The sequence below is a fragment of the Salvia miltiorrhiza genome, chromosome 1 (genome assembly GCF_028751815.1).
Source record: "Salvia miltiorrhiza cultivar Shanhuang (shh) chromosome 1, IMPLAD_Smil_shh, whole genome shotgun sequence".
NCBI lineage: Eukaryota > Viridiplantae > Streptophyta > Magnoliopsida > Lamiales > Lamiaceae > Salvia > Salvia miltiorrhiza.
This window is the reverse complement of record NC_080387.1, coordinates 30,149,526-30,170,304: the sequence shown is the minus strand read 5'-3', so window position 1 is coordinate 30,170,304 and position 20,779 is coordinate 30,149,526. Positions and strand designations below refer to the sequence as shown.

Below are 20,779 nucleotides of genomic sequence, written 5' to 3'. Positions count from 1 at the left end.
TATACTCTCACCACCCTCCCCCAAACTTATTACAGAACATAAGTTCAAAAATAAGTTTGGAGGGATGATGATATGTGTGTCACTACTCACAGAAACACATGCTCCAAGGTGGTAGTATAGACAAGGTGCGAGTTCCCGCATCTTCCAAGCTCAACTGCACTAAACTCCCAAACAAAACAAAGAAACAAAAAAAAAAAAAAAAAAAAAAAAAACTAAAAGAAAGAAAAACATAACAAAGAAAAACAATTGGGCTACCTCCCAACAAGTGCTTAATTTAACGTCTAGAGCTCGACGATACCTCATGGCTCATCCTATCCCCACACGATGGAAAACAAAGAGAGGCATCAAAATAAGATAAACCTCTAAATCCCATAACACCTCTAAAAAAGTATGCCAACCAATCACACAAGCAACGATAAAGCTATTAGGATCATTCTGCTTCAAAGATATCTCCATAAACTTGGCCATTTTTTCATCATTACGTGGTTTGGCCAAGCAACAGGAGAATGGAGCAGCAAGCTTGTAGTTGAACCTGGGAGGAGCAGGAATAGAAATATGCTCTATAGCAGCAGAAATATGAGGGATGCTAAAATTCTCCTTTGGAGTATAGGGCTCATCAACTGCTATTTTCTCAATCTCCTCATCTTTCTCCTCGGCATCCTGCAGCTTTGAATATGACTGATGTTGTGCACGCCTGTCCAATTCTTCGAGCAATCTTTCTAGATCTTCCACTATACGCCTATACTCTGAGTCAAACATCAGGAGCCATGAAATAAAAAAATAAATAAAAACCTGAAATAATGCCTAAGTCCCATCAGAAATATTAAAGTAAATTCTACACAGTCCCCGGCAACGGCGCCAAAAAGTTGATCACTAATTTATTAGCAACAAAATACCTCTGAAATAAGATTTTATTAAAAAGAAAAGAAACAACAACGGAAAACCAAAAACCCTTGAAAGCACAAAGCTGCAGACTAAGGGCCGAGCCTCGTTAAGACCTCATAACAGCTGAGGAAAAAGAGTACTCGTCCAGGACCAAGGTTGACAGAGCTGAGTTAGGAGGTCTCAAGGATTCCGGCCGAACCATTACCCTTAGCAACAAAATACCGCAACTAACACGGTGCAATTGTAACAAAAATTGGTAACCGAGTATCGTATCCACAGGGACTGATAAACGAAATTACTCTAAGTAATCCTAATAATTCTTATAGCAATATTCAGGCAACCAAATATATGAAGGAAAATAAAAACTAAACTCAAGAGAAAATAAATAAAATCAGATAAATAAAACGACTGATCCTAGAGATATAAATTCATTAATCAAATTCACATAATCAACCTATTAATCCTAATTACCAGTTTAATCCAGTTATAATGAGAGATCGCTTAATTAATCAATTACTCTCGCTAGAGCAGCAACGATCGTAGATTAGTAAATTCTCTATCTCCGCTAGGTCTCAAGAAAATCTACTAACTCCCAATAGCTCCCTATGATCCACCTATCTCCGCTAAGTCTCAAGGTTAAAATCATATCATACATTCCTGAATCCGCTAAGCAGTTATCTCCGCTAGGTCTCAAACCGAATAGCTACACATGCAAATTATTGGCCAGATAATCCACAAGAAATCAAGCACCAGGAATTATGAATCATAAACTGGAAGGCAAAAAGGTATTAACAAATTAATCACATGAATTCAATTAACTATTTACAAACCCTAGAATCAGATAAAAAACTAGCTGGACATCATAAAATAAAATAAAAGCATAAATAAAAGAAAACAATTGAAATAAATAAAATAGATAAAACCCGGAAGAATGTTGAATGACTGCTTGAATCTTGTAGGAAAGTAAAGCTAATATATGAAAGTCTAAGTCTAAAACTGAAAAGATGGAGAAAATAGGTAAAGAGATGTGTCTAATAGGTCAAGGAAATGACCTATATATAAGCACATGAGATAAATACATTGTAGAACTCGAAAATACTGATAAAATCCGAAAATTCCGAAAATTCCCGAGAATTCGGAAATTCCCGTCGGACACTATTTATTGCTGCGCGTGACTTTCTTGTTTCGGCCATATCTTTCTCGTTCAAACGTGGATATGCAAACCGTTTGCACCTACGAACTCGTATCAAGACGAACTACAACTTTCATTAAGACCAACAGTCCAAATTCGAACTCCAAATTTCTATAAAAATCATCAAAGTTCAAGCAAGTAACATATTTCACAAAATAAAGCAATTTAAGCACAAAACAATCATCAAACACTCAATTTCCTATAAAATTAACATCATAAGAACATTAAAAACCATGAAAACATGAGTGTTTTGAGTACCCTTATAACGCTTCTTACATGAATTAGTGCCCGATGGAGATCAACCCACCGAAACAACTAACAAATGTACACAATTCTCAAATAACGTTTTAGGCCATAAGAGAACCTCGATCGATCCATGAATTGCGAGCCTTAAACATAACAGAGTGCACAAAAATATTTATTGGATAAACAGTTTGCATTTCATGAAACATTTAAGCTCAATAGCTAAATCATACATTTGAAAAATAAGCCCACCTGTATAGGCAATGCCTGTCATTTAATTTTATCTATGAATCGGAATAGCAGTGCTAATCCTCACGATCCACGAAGCCTACAAGAAATCTATACTCTTAATAGGTCTCCTGAATCTAATCTTAAATCATGATAAAGTGATTAACATTCTATGATTCACTTAGCCGGGTTTTCAAAATTTAATGAATAAATAATTGAAAACTAAAATTCTTGAGTGAAGGACACCAACAATATCCTTATTCGATTTCTTTAATAATTGGATTTATGAAAATCAACTTAAACATATAATAAGTGATTACTTAAAATGTGCACATAACAATAATATTAATATGTAAATTATTCATTAAAATAATTAATCAAACTAAATAAGTCTAATCAGTTAAAATAGTAAGGCATCCCAAAATTTAAATAAACGCAGGCCCAACTAACAATCCATGTTAAATAAATAAAAAAATCAGCCCATATTCCAGTTAAAAATCGTCCCAACACTTTAATACAATATAGTCCCAACTGGATTTAAAATAGAGAGGCCCAACGTTTTATTTAAACAAAAGTGAGCCCAGGTTAAATAAATAAAAATCGGCCCAGCAGCCCTCTCTTTTCTTTTCTCGGCCCAAAATAGGAGCCCAACACCCAAACCCTTATTCTCTTTTATCCCTCAATTAGACGCGGCACCACTCTCTCTCATTTAACACCGCCCACCCCCTCTTCTCCTTGGACGAAATCCGCCCGCCCCATCCCGGAATTCGCCGCCGTGGAACTCACCAGAGGAGTAGGGGCGACAAGCCGCGCCACCCTCGGCTCTCCCTTCTCTCTCTCGACTCCCGCCCCCATCACTTGCCCTCTATCTCACCGAACCCAGAACTCTCTCATTCTTCACTCAAATCGGCCGACAGCAGCAAAAGAAGTAGGCTGAAATAAAATAAAAAATTGCTCCCTTCAGGATTCGAACTCAGGATCTGCATTCATCCAACAAGATGATGCATCCACCGTAAATCTTGATGATCGAATGGCTGAAAATGGTTCTCCGTTCTTCTTTTATTTAGTGGTTCTTTCTTGAACCTCTCCCTATATATATATATATATAGAGAGAGAGAAAAGTTCGATAAAGAAAGACAAATATATAGAGAATAAAGAATGAATCCTGGGCTTTCATATTTCAAATCCGATGAATGAGATTTATTCATATTTATTTTCTTTATTATGTATGAAAAGGTTAAATTTGTATATAGTCTATTTAATGATAACTGTAAAATCATCTCTTCAAGATATGGAAAGATTTGTTTTTCTCATATATTTTCGATTTTTATCTGTACAATATTTTAATTTATTTTTTCGTAATTTTTTTAGGCTTGTTTGAAAAGTTCTACGTTAAATATTTTATGTTAGATGTTTGTAATTTTTTTATGCTTGCTCGAATTGTTTTATGTTAAACATTTTATGTCAACAAGAATAATTCAAATATTTATTTCGATGTTCGTAAATTTTTAATGCTTGTTCAAAATATTTTATGTTAAATAATTTTACAATTCTGAATCATATATCAATAATATTATTCAGGAATATAATACTTAATAAATACTCACAAATTTTCAATGAACGGAGTATAATTTTTTTACGAACAAAACATAATTTCTAAATGAACAAATTATATTCAAATTTTCTAAAAACTAATATATTCTGAATTGACCTTTCCTTACCGTTCCCTTTCTTCAATTGATCTCATTCTGCAACTAATTCCCCAAAATTCCATGGAAGAGGACTCGCCGATTAAGATGAGAAGAATGGCAACTAATTCTGCAATTGATCTCATTCATGGAAGAGGATTTCCCCAAAATTCTGAAATTTCAGATATGAAATTTTAGGGTGTGTGTTGATGGGGGAAGAGTCGAGTGAGTCAGGGACTAAAGAGGTTGAAGGAGGACGTGGCGATGGCGTGGCTGGTTGGGGGCTCCGGCGAGTAGTTAGGCTGGAGATCCGAGACGGCGACGATGTATCGAGATCTTGGTTGTACGATTTGTAATTCAGGGGAGAGGAGAGGGAGCGACTCAGGGAGAATCAGAGGTGGTGGTGGTGGTGGTAAGTTGCAGCGGCGGTGATGGCATGGTTGGTTGGGGGATCCGGCGAGTAGTCGGGCCGGACGTCTGGGACTACGACGAGGTTTCAAGATCTTGATTGTTCGGTCTAAAATTCACGGGGGAAGAGAGAGGGCGAATCAGAGGTGGTGGTGGGGGTGGTAAGTCGCGGCGGCGGAAGGAGAAGGGAACGGCAGCGCTTCTCGTCGCTCTCCGTTGGAATAGAAAGGGAGATGGGGTTGTTGATGGTGAGAATCGTGACGGCGACGACGGTCCTAATGGCCACTGGCGGTTCAGCGAGGGGGAAGAAATGATGTGCAGTGGACCAGTGGTGGCGGCTGTGGCGGAAGAAGGGGATGGAGATTTGATGCTCCAAAATCTGTAAATGGCAATAAATTTTAGCTGATTTTTTTTTTTTTTACCTATCAATTAAAAATAATGGTGCGATTTTTTCTAAATTAATTTTGGATCTGAAAAGTCATTTAATGATAACCGCAAGATTAAGTGGTTTTAATGGTAGAGATTAATTCTTTAATCTCTATACTTAGGGTCATTCTCCATTGAACCACATCCTATATATATTTATATTTATCTTTTTGACGTAAACGACATTTAAGAGAAGATTATTTGATTGTGTCCTCCAAATTATTAATTTCCTTTGTCAATCCAAAAGCCCAGTTTGGTAGCATTGATAAATCTAGATAGCGAATATATTTAGGCTTAACGTTAACTATTTGTTTGGTAACTTACATGCCTTAGTTGTTAAGCCCAAAAAAAGGATACGACCCGCTTCTATTTCTTGGTTACTTCTAGCAAGAAAATATGAGCCTCAACCTCGGATACCGTTTTCAGGTTTCAATAGTGCCACATTAAAATTGAGGGGACGAGATTACCCTCTGGTATCCACCCTCTTTTGGATCCACCATTTCAACTACAATACATTATTAATCGGCGATAGTATTGTGGCATTTGTTGAGCAGGAATAACGACATTTTGCAGACGGTGTAAAGAAGACGGTGGTTGGTGGTTGTTGAGTAAAAGCGATGATAGCAATGTGTTCGCAGTGAGAGAGAAAGAAGAGAGTGAAAACGGTAAAGGGATTTGTTGATGATTTCTGCAAGAATTAAGTTGAAAATATGAGGGAAAAAATTGTCTTTTAATGAGTTTGGGGACGAATTTGTGGACGAACTTTACTTTCAACGTTGCATTGATAGTTATAATATTCTTTGCAAGGTTTTCTAAACAAATTTGAATTCCGCAATAATTTATGGACGGGGGAATTGGGAGACAGAGAAGAGGTTTGAATTTTGCAAGAATTTGAACAAAGAGATAAGAAACTGAGACGGTGGACGACGCAATCCGCAATAATTTGTTTTGGAGATGGTAGGCGGCGTAATTGCCGACCTATCTTTTTATTTTTACTTTTTAAACATTTATTTATTTAAATTTTGATAAGGTTAAAATTGTAATTTGCTTATTTAATTTAGAGTACCAAACAACTAACTCATGTTATTTAAATTTCATATCTAAATTACCAAACACAAATATAAGATATCAATCACTCTTTAAGAGCAACATCACCCTTGCTCCTCATATTCCTCATTTTTATCAAATGAATATATAGCTTCAAAAGTTATAACTACATTATCTTGGATACTTCTCCCCTTCACAAACGCAGACTCTAACTAACCAGCCCTGGTAGCACACGCTGCATCCAATTACAAAGTACCATAGAAAAATTTTTGTAGATGACGTTGCATAAAGAAATTGATTAAAGATATTTCATCTTGGAAGCATGATCAAACTTTGGGATAAACATAATATGTGTGTCATTCAGCCCACAACGGAATGAGCCATTCCTAATCCACGATGTACAAGAACGAAACACATCATCCCCAACCAGGTTCCAGAACTTTTGGTAACTCGGGTTAAAACCATGGGGTCCCGGGGATTTATCAAGATGCATCTGGCTAATGGCATCACCAAACTCCACTTTCCGAAAATCCTTCTCGAGCTCATTATTCATCCTTGCACCGACTTTTGGAGTAATAAAATCCGTAATCCCCTCCAAACTGTGCCTCTCGTCATTCTGTCTAAAAATGTTGGTGAAATAATCTTGAACCACCCCGTGAATGTCAGCCACGTCTACCGCCCATGAGCCGTCCTCTCTCTGTAATATGATTGACCTTCTTTCTAATTGAACACATATAATGGAAGAATCTAGTATCCAAATCTCCCTCCTTTAGCTAGTCGAGTTTAGCTCATTGCCGCCAACGAGTTTTCTCTGTAGCCAAAATAACCCTTATCTTCTCCTTCGCTACTCCTAGTTGCCTTACAGAATCAACATCAGTGCAACATTGTAGTCTCTCAATATGCCTCTCTAACCGTATTTTATCGAAGCTCAACTTCGCAGAAAAACCTTTAGCCCAAGTCAAAAGAGACTCAGCCAGAGAGACCAGACGCTCCAACATCTTCTGACCAATGCTTCCATTTGAAAGGCCTTGCAAGATCAAACCAAAATCGACCTCCAACAACCATTTATTCTCAAAATGAAACCTCCTACTAACCACTCTAACCTACTCACCATTGGTATTTAATAAAATAGAAGTATGATTCGAAATAAGTACAACCAGATTCAACAAGGTAGCTAAGGAAAAAAGATAAAACCAGTCTAGGTTAGCCATCGCCCTATCCAACCGTTATTCCACCTCGTCTACAGACTCGCGTCTTCTCAACCATGTAAAGGGATACCTTTTGGAGGGATATCTTTATATTGCAATCGAGCACAGTCCTTCAGAAACCTGCGAACAACCAATTCGGGTGTTGCACCCTACCTCGCTTCTCATTTTCATCAATAATATCATTGAAATCCCCCATCACAAGCCAATGGAGCATACTAACAATCCTAAGTCGCCGCAATAAATCCTACGACTTACGCCTCCTATAACATCCATGATACCCATAAAAATCGGTCAGACATTATTTCTTGTCCATCTGAATCACCATGTTAATATGATTGTTAGAGAAATTTAACAAATGACACGTAGATGCATCCTTGGCCATAATACAAAGGCCCCTACTATGACCAACAAAATGCACAACAAAAGAACTAGGAATAATGTGCGTGTGTTGACCTAACGGTAAGAAGTTAATGCCCAAAACCTAAGGTTTTGGGTTCGAGTCCTCCGTCGCGCTGTCTTTAAATAATTTCTTTATTTACTTATGTAATTTATCAAAAAAAAAAGAAGAACTAGGAACAATGTTTAAATTTCAATATCTTTACAAATACAAAAGGAAATCTAAAAATTAATTTAATGTTGAAAGGCAAAAAGAAAGAAAAGATAAAAAAAAAACTAACAAATACTTCCTTTGTTCCTAAAAATTGTGGTCCAATGGAGATGACATAGATTTTTAAAAAATGTAGTAATTGTGTTTGAGTGGAAATTAAGTCTCATATACTTTTGTAAATAGTGGAAGGGGAAAGGAAAGTTTGTGGAGTCATTTTTTTTAGGGAATTTGTGAGATCATTTTTAAATAAAAATATACTACTCCCTCCGTCCCCAAAATAAGTTCCTCTTTGGGGACGACACGGGTTTTAAGGAAAAATGGTAAAGTGTATTGATAGTGGAGAAAAATATGTTATATAATTAGTATTGGGAGTGGTGAAAAAATGAAAAAGTGTTATACTCCCTCCGTCCCCAAAATAAGTTCCTCTTTGGGGACGGCACGAGTTTTAAGGAAAATGGTAAAGTGTATTGATAGTGGAGAAAAATATGTTATAATTAGTATTGAGAGTGATGAAAATGTGAAAAAGTGGTATAATTAGTATTGAGAGTTGTGAAAAAGTGAAAAGTAAGAATAAATAAAGTATTATTAGTGGTGGGGTAGTTGTCCAAAAATAGAAAGAAAGAAAGAGGAACTTATTTGGGGGACGTCCCAAAATGGAAAAAGATGAACTTATTTCAGGGACGGAGGGAGTAATTAGTATTGAGAGTGGTGAAAAAGTGGAAAATAAGAATAAATAAAGTATTATTAGTGGTGGGGTAGTTGTCTAAAAATGGAAAGAAAGAAAGAAGAACTTATTTGAAGAATATCCCAAAAAGGAAAAAAATGAACTTATTTCAGGGTTGGGGAAGTATAATGTTTAGGAATGTTGCAATATGATAATAAGACCACGATTTGTCGTATCTGAGGGAGTAATTGCGAGAAAAAGTAGTGTAAAGTACATGCTACATGTAGATTTATCTGGTTAAGATTTAAGAAGTCACAAAATTAGATCGGTTTCGGGTCACGGATTCGAATAAACCGGTTCGTCACCATCTTCTTCAAAAACCCCCCTAAACCCCATTGCTTGTGACTGAAGCCACTGTAAAGGAAGGGAGAAGAAAGACGGCAAGATTTTGCCCATCTATACAATGATCGAAAGTCGGTTGCTTCTTCTGCTACGGAAATCCAAATCCGTAGCCTTAAAATTTTCCTCATCGAATTCCACAAGATGTAATGCATTTTCCCCACATTTTGGACTCTCAGTTGAGCCACAATCCAGATCTTATTCGTTGTTTCCAAGAATTATCCCTGGAGCCCCGGTCACACGAAGCTTAGTCAGCCGCGGTTTAAGATCGTTGCTTCAAAATGATATGAAGGTATTATTTTCATTTGCAGTTTTCCACAGTTCGTTCATCTTATTTTTATTATTGTCATCCATCCCAATTTCTGCAATCAATTTCATAGAATGCTAACGTTGATAGTTTGATAGAAGATTTCGTCCTGATTTAGAATCAAAAAATGTTTAGGTGCAAAATTGGAGTCGAAATTCCTCGCATCATTTTATTTTTCATTTTTTTTTTTTGCCCTTAATGTCATCTGCAATAACTTTGGATAATGTTTTTTGGATTTGTTAATGCATCTATTTTCTGATACTATGGATTAGGACCATGAGGTTGACAAATAAGTGTTTTTTCCCCTAGAACTTCTGTAAACCCTCGTTCAGAAATTTCTCAACTTCGGCATCTATCTCTTCAAAAAATACTGGAGGAGTGAAGCTTCTGGTCAATGCCGGGCCCAAAGCTCAGAAAGCAGTTGGTATTTGGCTTTTTGTATCTGCTGCTTGGGTCTTCAGTATGGTGGTACTTGGTGGTGTTACTCGACTGACTAGATCCGGCCTTTCAATGACTGACTGGAAATTCTCTGGTGGTCTTCCTCCTTTGTCAGATGAGGAATGGTTAGTTGAATTTGAAAAATACAAGCAATCACCTGAATACAAACGGTAATTCACATATCCTCCAAAAATTTGCTCTTAATTGATCTACTGGATTAGCTTTTGGAATAGTATGCTAAGAGATCCACTTATTATGCTGAATATGATATGTCATTTGTTTGTCCATGGATGAATTTTGAATAATGATTGCATGGGAAGCTGTTGAAAACGTGTGAACCGATTCTGTGATAGTTTCGGTTAGTTGGGCATTGGCATGTTAATCCAATTTTGGTCGGTGCAGAATAAATAAAGGGATGAGTCTTGATGATTTTAAGTTCATATATTGGATGGAGTACGCCCATCGTATGTGGGGAAGAGCATTGGGTATAATGTTTGCATTGCCTTTCTCGTACTTCCTCCGAAAAGGATATATTACAGTCCAACTGGGACTTAGGCTCTCTGGACTATTTGCTCTTGGAGCTGGACAAGGACTAATTGGGTGGTGGATGGTCAAGAGTGGTTTAGAGGTGACTTCCAATTCTCCAAAGCACTAAATTTTTATATTCCAATACCTTGGCATATATACAGCTTTTCAGAAATGTGTTAACTTTTATCCTCTTAGGAACCCGCATCTGAGTATACTGAACCACGAGTGAGCCCTTACCGCCTAGCAGCTCATTTGACATCGGCATTTGCTATTTATACCGGGCTGTTTTGGACTGCTCTTTCTGTTGTTATGCCCGAACCCCTTGCAGCAGAATCTCGAGTGTGGGTTCAAGGGGCAGCGAAAGTCAAGCGTATTGCACTTCCTGTAAGTATTCTTGTTGGGGTCACCGCTGTCTCGGGAGCATTTGTTGCTGGTAATGATGCGGTATGTCTTTCTGGACGTCACTTTTACCTACTGTCTAACTTTGGCTGTTTGGAATGACCTTATAATGGTGTATCAATCCAGGGCCGTGCCTATAATACTTTCCCAAAGATGGGTGATACATGGATTCCGGAAGATGTACTGATCCTGAAGCCACTGATACGAAATTTCTTTGAGAATACAGCAACAGTGCAAGTAAGTGTTATCTTGAACAGTACATGTGACTTTTGAGGCACACGATAGATAAATAAGGAATCTAGCCAATCATTTTTATTATCTCAAGTATGCAAGCATAGTTAAATTACATATTGTTTGATTATAATTAGAAATAATCTTGTGTTTAGACCCTTAAGTCTGCAAAGTGCTATTTTATTTTCTTACTGATATTTATTTTCTAATGTATGGCAGCTCGACCATCGAATACTCGCTACTACATCGTTATGTGCTATTGCTGGCTTGTGGTGGTCAACAAGGAAACTTGATTTACATCCTGCCGTACGGTCTTTGATAGGAAACACAGTGGGTATGGCTGCCCTTCAGGTACTAGTCCCCATTATAATTGAACCATCCTACAACTACTTAATTAAAGAAACCTTGAGATTATATGAAAATCCAAGCTTTTATTGATACTGATACACTTTGAACTGCATGCTGTCACGTCATAGAAATCTTCTCTAAATAAGTTCTAATTACTTATAAGATGTGTTAGTGTTAGATATAAAAAAGGTTTACAAAAATTGAGATTGAGGTCATAAGTTGCCTCATTCTAGGCAGTTATCCACATCAGTTATTCTCTTGTTTATATCCCTGCAGGTTACCTTGGGGATTTCAACTCTTCTATCATATGTCCCAGTTTCACTAGGCAGTGCTCATCAAGCTGGAGCTCTAACTCTTCTAACCTTTATGATTCTTCTCAACCACACTCTGCGTCGACCTTCGTTGCAACTTCTCAAGACTCTTCCTACTGTTGTGAAAACACCCTAGAAGTTTAGCCTCTTAGTAAGAAGTTAACATATTATTGACAGTGGCCATCACGTCTCCATTTTTCTGCAGCTGAGGTGTCAATTATTATTCTTGTGAGATGAATGTGTTTTTGGTGTTGTTAGCATGAATCATATCAATGACTTTAACGGGCTTTTTCTGTAGTTCTGCTGCGAAAACTTTGATATGAATAAGTTCATGTTGAAAGTCTTTAAATTACCTGTGTTGTGGGACTGGGAATCCAACGGAACTCCCTCTCCGGCGACTGTTGGCAGTGTCGGGTGGTTGAGAACATGTCTGTTGAAAAAGCAACGCTAGTGGTGAGAGTGCTGTTTGCAGGCAGAATTATTTCGAAATGCAGCAGCTGAAGTTGGGTGCTGAGTTCCCATTATTGCTGTAATTATGTGATTTTGGATTTAGAAGTCTAGAATTTTGTTATCTGGGAATTGAGGCATGTGGGATGATAGGATTCTAGAGTCATTTGTTTCTCTTTTATTTGACAAATCTAGTTAAGATACAGGGAATGGTACAAACAATGTCTAAGTTTCGAATTCCTGGTGAATTACAGAAGCATGTTCACTCAAGTTTATTTTTATTTATTTTTTTATTTTTTGAGAAATAAATACTTGTGTATATTACACTTGAAATTAATTAAATAATAATCATGCTTTTATAAATTAGATCAAATATTCAAACAAATATAATTCAACATTCAAACAAAATATAACTTATACATCGTTGGTGGAATTTGAACTAATAACCTCTTGAAAGAGAGTCTTGGGTGCGTTAACTTTGTCGCTGTTCAATCAATTTAACCGCAAACCTGAGAGTTCAAATGTCTAATTTCATATCAAAACCCGCTGTGACCCGGTGAAACTCGGTCAAAACTGGTGACCCGTTGAACCGAACCAGTTTTCATATATTCGATTAATAATAACTGTAAATGACCAAAATGATGTTAATTAAGTTGAAAGGCTAACACAACAACCAACTTTACAAATTTGTAATTTTTTAATTTTAATTCAATGATAATTGCTTTACCTATACTAAGAATATAGAAATAAATATTAAATAATTATTGTTTCATTTGTAATTAATAGTTGTAAAATTGTTATTTTTAAACTAACTAGCATTTGCATCCCGTGCAATGCACGAGAAAATATTTTTAATTTTTATATTTATATAAAATTAATACTAATTCAATTATTATACTTTTAAATATAATAAAAATTTAATTTTAATTAAATATATTTGAATTGAATATTGAAAAAAAAAAGAATTCACAATTATAAATTTTGATATTATGAAAAACAAAAACAAAAAAAATAAGTTAAAAAAATTAAAAATAAAATACTAATTAAAAAGAATTAAAAATATTTTCAAAAAATATGAGAGAGGAGAGAGAAATTTATAAAATCTTAATATTTAAACAAATTTATTTTTTACATTTAAAATAAAATATTTTCATAAAATATTATAGTGATCTTTAATTTGATATGCATATTAAATATTTTATAATTAATCCAATTTCACAATTTTGGAAAGAAATGTAACAACAAATAAGAAGTTAAAGAAAATGAAAATAAAAATATATAATTTAAACATAGACCTTCAATTTATTATAACTACAAAATTGCCACTCAATTTTGAAATTGATTTCAAATTGGAAACTCCCTTTTTAATATATAGATGTAAGCGGTGATTATGTTGTTAAAGAAGATGATGATAAGAATTTTAATCGAGATTCGTAATTGTTCTTTGTTATAAAAAAATTGTGTTATTCTTGTAAATATATTGATAAATATTTCTCTATATATATTTTTTGTTTATACATTGTATATAAATTTTATGTCTCTTGTGAGAACGTTCTCGTGTCAGCATGAAACTACATCCAATTAGTACTAAGTTTTAATTGGAAATCAGCAAACTCTAATTAAAATTAAAAAAACCCAATTAGATCCTTTTCAAAAGTAGACGTGCAAAGATTTGATAAGTAGACCTTAAAATATGGAAATCAAGAAATGGATAATTGTCCTCTGGGGAATAAAGAAGAGTATCAAATGTAGCCAAGTTGGTCAAAAGTATAAAGTTCATTATAAATTCTTTACGTGTGAAATGTTTGATCAAAATTTCATTTCACATTATCATATGTTAAATGAAGGCATCAATCAAATCATCTTATACCTAAATCATGTACCATTAGAACAAAGGGAAAAAACGCATCCACAAACTTCCATTCACTACTTTTGGAACTCAGTTACGATTTGTTCTAAAATTTAGTTATTGCACTTTTTCTAATTCACACTTTGGTCTTATCTTAATACTTTTATTTTACGTAAAAAATAGTAACACTCTAACAGGTTTCAATCGTTTAGTGTTAAACAATTTCACACGAAGATCGAATTTTAATATATTTAAGAGGACAGGTTTCAATCGTTTAGCGTTAAACAATTTCACACGAAGATCGAATTTTAGTATATTTAAGAGACAATATCCAATTCTAACTTTTCTCATATAACAAAAGGAATTATAGCCATATAGATCAAACTATGAAAATAGTAGTAATTTTTTATTAATATGCTCTAATACATCACAAAATTAATTTACACGAATTTTTATGTGTAACCAAAATTCGTGTAACAATATTATTAAAAAAAATTGTATAACAATGTAAATTCATGTTACATTATTGCATGAATTTACATGAATAACATTATTACAAAAAATTCATGTAAATCCTGTAAGTGTGCATGAATATAGTAATAAAAATAACTATTATTTCTATATTTTTATTTATATAATTATAATTATGTATCATTATATACTTTTAGCGAATACGTGGTGTCTCTCTTTAATTAATTTTCCGAGAACTATTTCAAAGAAGGAACATAATATTTATGTATATACAATTTCAGTGACACAATAACAAATACAAATCACAAGCCAGAATTTTAATTATATTTAATTAAGTTGTGACTAATAACAGAAGATTCGATGTGTTCTAACTTCTATGCCAGGTACAAAAGGCTTGAAGCCAACCGTTTAAAAGCTTTTTTTTTTAGGGAACCGTTTAAAAGTTAAATAATCAAATTAGGGCGGCTTGAAACGTGTTAACTTTAAACATCTCTATTTTAAATTCTAACACCATCAACTTTTAGCTTTAAGCAAAAGCTGGCTCGTAACATCCAATCGAGATTATATCCTCAGTTTTGACTATTTACAAGTAACATTTATACTTTAAAATCAAGATTTATCATGACTGATAAATAATTTGGAGCCTGAAAATTTTTCCTAAATTATTTACTCAAGGCTTGCGTTTTTTTTTAAGTAGAGAAAAATGTAGGGGTTCTTAAGTTTACAGAGATTCAATCAAATCATTAATTGATCTAAAATTCTCAATTGGTAACTTCCAAATTTTACTCTTCTAAACGTACTACTATTATACTCGAACACTATCTACAGAAGATTCGACTGTGCGATATTATCACAAACTAAATAATTAAACTTTTTTACGACAGATAAGATCACTTTAAGATTATTATATTAAAGAAAAGTAGCCTTTTTCTGACTTTAGTAAAGTTGAGAGAATAAAATGGTATAAGAGCACAAAGAGAGGAGCAATATATATGAATAAAGTCACAAGTTTTTCTTTGTGGTTTTTGCATGTAAGCTTAGTTTGGAAATTAAGAAGAAAAAAAATGAGAAGCAAAGAAAGGCTAATTGTGCTTCTGCTCATGCCTCTGTTTTTCCTTTGCATTCATCAACTTTCTGCAACTTCTGTAGGTATTGATTTTTGGGTTCCATTTCAAGCAAGAATTTCTTTATATGTAACCAAATGAAATCATGTTTATAAAACTTGATCAATTAAGTATATATTGTGTAGGAAGAGATGAAAGGATGAAGGAAAATGATGAAGAAAGAGGAAGAGCAGTAGCCCACGTCAACAAATTTGGCCACGGCAGTGTTGGAGGCGGCGGCAATCCTGTAGTTTCCGGCGGAAACGGTGGCTCACACAGCCCCAGTGGTGGTGGTATGACGCCGCTGTATGCAGCCGCCGGCGCCGGTGGGGGAAATAGCCACCACCCGCACCGCGGCGGAGGAAACTGCGACAGAGGCGGAGCAGGGCTGGAGGCCTTGACCATAATTACATTTGCATGTTTTCTACTATATACTTAATTAACTAATATTTTTTTTATTTTGAGATTGTAACAATCAATAAATATGGTGTGTGTCGGTGTGTGTGTGGTTTTATTGTGTACATGACCTTACTGTAGGTTGGTTTTGTTTGCTAGTCTGTTGATTACAGTCAAAAGTGTATTAATTTGCGTATAATCATCGTAGATATAATGAGAAAATGGATTAATTTTAGGTGACGTCACTATATTTTTATATTTTTAATTAAGGTTGATTAATGGTTGATTTTACTTATTCTCGAACATAAAAATAAAAAAATACTCACATAAACTAAAACATATAAATAATATCCATTTTTTATAAAAAAAAAACTTGACATTTATATCTTTAATGAAATCATAATTAAAATGATTAATTGCCTCCAAATCCTTAAACTATAGTCACTTTCCGTTTTTTCCCTCAATCTTTAAATTTCCCATAAAAATCCACCAACTATTGACTGTTCGCTATTTTATTTACACGCCGCAAGTGTACGGGTGCAATTGTATATAGTGGCAAACAAGGTCGAATCCACAGAGACTAATGATTATCAATGCCTACTCTTAATTACTTTACTCTATCTGGAAAACCGAATTGTAAAGGTTTGATTTTTGAAAACAAATTTAAATTGAAATAAAGGAATACTGAAAAGAAATCAAGCTGTGAAAATGCGAAGTAACAGAAGAAAGAGAGTTTCTCAAGGCAAAGGTTTCAACAGATTCTCCTAACTAACATGATTGATTCAATTAATGAGATAATTCCTAATGCAATCTCAAAGTTAATTCATACCCACTCCCGTGGCATACAAATCGTTGATTACATGCAAGGCTACCATCCCTGGATCACACTTCTAACATGTAACTCCTAAAAGTTCCTAGGATTAACGCCCTCACAATTATTAATTCCCTTTAGAATTAGAATAAATGTGTTCTATGTTCTTAGTTCAGGTTATAATTATCATCTCCCGATCTCAAATTAAAACCTATGATAATGCTAAATTGGTGATCAAGCAATAAAGCAAGCAATTATAACAAGAACATAGAAAGGAATATAAATCTCAATTAATTAAATCAACAGTCAGAAAATTGAATCGTGTTTACTCCCTAAACCCTGGGAAAAAGGGATTTAGCCACACATAGACATATGACTAATAATCACAATCTCAATAAAACTAATAAACATAAAACTATGAAAAACCGTAGAGAAATCGAGATTCTTCAGTCTTGCTCTTGCTCCGTGTCTCACAGCTATCAGGAAAAGTCAGAATATGATAAAAGATGATAAAAGGTGTCTGGGATAAGCTAAAAGATGGTATTTATATGCCCTAGGTCGTCTAGCTCGAAAATACTCCAAAAATCGCGTTTTAGGTGAAAAAGCGGAAAAGTTGGGCTGACTCGGCGCCTCGCGCGGGCTGGTCGCGCGGCCGCATGGCTGGGCCGCGCGAGCTCGCGCGGTCTCCTCGCGCGGCCGCGCGCCTGGCCCGCGCGGTCTTCCAGCGGGTTCTGCATCCTCGCGCGGCCGTGGCATGCGGCCGCATGCCCGGACCGCGCGACTTCCCGGCGCCCGTCCTCGCGCACGGCCGCGTGTCCTCCGACACACGGACTTCCCGGCGCCCGTTCTTGCTCATCCGATGCCCGATTCTTGCCCCGTTCATGCCTATGGACTCGTCACTTCGCGTATTCCACTACGCTTCATCCAAAACTCCACAAAATGGGTCCAAAACCTGTAAAAACAACACGAGCACGGACGAGTAGTCTATTCCACACAAATTTAACAATTCAAACCAAAGACTCTCAAGAACTCAATGAAAACGCCCAAAAAACTATGAATAAACGCGACAAAGGAGATGAAAAATTCAACTAGAACATTGACTTTTCCCAATTTTTCCATGACGGATTTTCCGGCCAAATTCGATATCGGAATTATCCTACGTTATTCACTTAATACGTGGCAATACGTGGCGTCGACGTGTTCTATTATTGACATATAAGTATATAACCCTATACGTGGCAATACGTGGCAATCCCTTCCCATCTCACTCACACCCTTTCCCCCTCTCTCTCACTCTCTCCTCTGCCGCTGCATAGCCATGGCTGCCGATGCGCTTCCAGTGTTGGGGGCCATCACCGCCTCCTTAACCCAGCGTCGCATTTCCCTTCAGTTGACCCTCGATCACCAAAACCCCCAAAATCAGAAACCCTAGCTCCCTCAGTCTCGGCTTTATGGCGTTGGCAGCAACGACATCGCCGATGTTGTGCCCCAACTCGAGACCCCTCTCAAATCTCACGACTCGACGTCGGTCGCCGCCGTCTGGATCCCAAACAACGGCTTCTTTCTCTTGATTTCTTTCTTCTCTCGCGGCGGACAACCGCCACCTCTTTCTCGCCACGGCGGCAGCAGTAACGCCGCCCAGCCGCCTTCCTCATCCATTGATCGGCTAAGAAGAACTTACTGGCGCTGATGTCTCTCTTTCTGTCGAACAGCATCAGCCAAAAAGCCAAACTCACCGCCACTGCCGCGGTGCTTCTCAGCCGTCGACGAGTCTAATCGAGGGTTTCAGCGAGAACCCTAATTTTATTTGAACAATAACGTGCAAAACGACGTTGTTTATGTACAATACATACGACGTCATTTTATTAAGTTTCTGGCGCATCCACGTCAAATAATTCCAATTCCACGTGTGTACGGAGTTGGTCGGAAAATTCGTCATGGGAAAATTGGGAAAAATCAATAGTTGGTGAATTTTTATGGGAAGTTCAAAGATTGAGGGAAAAAACGAAAAGTGACTATAGTTTAAGAATTTAAAGGCAATTAACTCTAATTAAAAAACAAAAGGTTTAAAACTTAAAATACCTCCCTTCATTTTTTTTTCTCTCTCTCCACAGATCTGTCGCCCCTCTCTTCCGTCTCGCCACACCTCGTTGCGTCTCTATCTCGCTTCAAATTTGGATTAGGTTCAGTGCTTGATGCTCAGTTGCTCGACACTCCAGTGATAAGTAATAGTTCAAATTGAATTATTGCTCAATGCTCAACATGCGAAATTCAACACTCGACGCTCAAGTGTTGATCAATAGTTTAAAATTTAAATTGAACTATTTTCTTATTGTGGCACTCGATGGTGGTGGTGGTGGATGATTTGAGAAACATGGTTGTGGTAGAAACGCGATAGTGGCAGAAGCGTAGTTGTGATCGCCGGCAAGCGGTGGAGCAGTGGGTGGGGAGAGGGGGGGTCTTCTCTTTTTATTTTCTTATTTTAATATTTTTTATAATTTTAATCAAATAAATGGTACATAAAGGTAAAAATGTCCTAAATGAGTACTCCACATGTTCCAATTCAATAGGTCATGTTTTCTTATTTGGACGTCACATTTCAATAGGTCACTGCTTAAAATGAAAAGTCAATACATAACAAATATTTCCACATAATTTATTATTTACACCAAATGTCATTTTACCTCACACATAATTATTTTTTCTTTATTTCTCTCTCCTACTTTTTGGACAAATATATTCACCGAAAAGTTAATTTATCTCTCCTATTTTATTATAAACTATTCTTTTTTAACATTCCGTACCTAAGGCTTGTGATCTATTGAATTGAGATGGAACACTAATAAGTAGGCCACACGAAGGTAGCCCGCGCCATCAGGATCCAGAACCGAATTACGCACGTCAAATAATCACTCAGACCCGCGACGGATATATATAGTCCACCATAAAATGGTCTGAATGCCACAACGTGCCTCACATTGCGGTGTGCAGTGGGATCAAAAGATGACGTTTCTAACATCAAACCAATAACGAGAGCGAATTCCCTTGGCGAAAAACAAATCTCCTCTTGTTTATGACTAACCATATATCCTCATTATCATGGCCTCTCATCTTAATATGGCGAGAAAAAACATGATGCAATATCATATTGCACTTGTGACCCAGGTCCCAATCCAATAGGTGATCAAAACACCCTTAACTAAGTGTCTTGACCAATGAATCTCCCCCATCCCCAATCACATTTAATGTCGCTACTACTCGAATCAAATATGAGGGCTTATAGTATGTGCTGATCTCGGACCTCACATTAATGTCTTGACCAATGAATTCCCCCCCTCCCCCCTCTCCCCAATCACATTTAATGTCTCTACTACTCGAATCAAATATGAAGACTTATAGTATGTGCTCATCTCGGACCTCACATTGATAGTCTCAGCCTCCAATAATGAATAATTTCTTGTTTGTTACAACAAATAAGAACAACAATTAAATAATAAAAACTCCAACAAGTAAAATATAACAAACATCATTAAAATCATCAAAACAATTAAAAAACTTCATTAGCCGTCGATAAGTATTATTTTTAGGACATTAGTCATCGCGTTTCCACCATCGACAACTAGTGCCCTAAAAATAATAATTATCGACGACTAATAAGATTTTTAGGATAATATCAGTTTTCTAATTCTAAATACGTACTTATAAGCAATTAAATTTATAGCCTATTAAATCCTGCCATGTTGAAATTATTAAATTAAATATGAAATTATATATTTTATTTTATATTTTAGAATTAAATTAAATATAATTCCAAGATTAAATAAATATATAATTAATATTTGATTATGTGGATTTATTGACCAATCAAAAATTGACATGGGGCAAATCTACATAAAATATTAAATATTTTTTTGTAGATAAATACAAATCTTGAGGAGCCAATCAAATCGCGTCACCTCAGTCCTAAAAGCCCAATATGACGGGCCAAAGCCCACAAGCCCACTCCATTCTTCACCTATAAATATGGGTCATTTGTGAAATCAAGAGACCACAAATCATTTTGAGAGCTCAAGCATTGAAGGAATAATTCACTACAACGAAGTCATCTCCAACAATCAAAGCGTTCAACAAGAAGATCATCGCGT

At 35.9% G+C, this 20,779-nt stretch overlaps 1 protein-coding gene and 1 long non-coding RNA gene across 2 annotated transcripts; both read left to right on the top strand.

The window, feature by feature from the left end:
* Positions 1-8,859: 8,859 nt before the first annotated feature.
* LOC131019055 (cytochrome c oxidase assembly protein COX15) lies at positions 8,860-12,274 on the top strand. The gene is made up of 7 exons (XM_057947739.1): positions 8,860-9,287; positions 9,612-9,910; positions 10,143-10,368; positions 10,464-10,712; positions 10,794-10,904; positions 11,118-11,249; positions 11,523-12,274. Exons 1-7 carry the CDS (start codon positions 9,060-9,062, stop codon positions 11,691-11,693), a joined length of 1,416 nt encoding a protein of 471 aa, XP_057803722.1. The 5' UTR covers positions 8,860-9,059; the 3' UTR covers positions 11,694-12,274.
* Positions 12,275-15,253: 2,979 nt separating this feature from the next.
* LOC131019470 (uncharacterized) lies at positions 15,254-16,063 on the top strand. The gene is made up of 2 exons (XR_009100268.1): positions 15,254-15,473; positions 15,574-16,063. It is a non-coding gene; the product is annotated as an uncharacterized LOC131019470 (long non-coding RNA).
* The last annotated feature ends 4,716 nt before the right edge of the window (positions 16,064-20,779 follow it).

What these genes read in the sequence shown, in the direction of transcription:
- LOC131019055 (XM_057947739.1), top strand. Translation starts at nt 9,060, where the DNA reads ATGATCGAAAGTCGGTTGCTTCTTCTGCTACGGAAATCCAAATCCGTA. An exon ending in TTGTTGCTGGTAATGATGCG is followed by an intron (nt 10,713 to 10,793) that starts GTATGTCTTTCT and finishes GTATCAATCCAG; the next exon opens with GGCCGTGCCTATAATACTTT. An exon ending in TGGGTATGGCTGCCCTTCAG is followed by an intron (nt 11,250 to 11,522) that starts GTACTAGTCCCC and finishes ATATCCCTGCAG; the next exon opens with GTTACCTTGGGGATTTCAAC.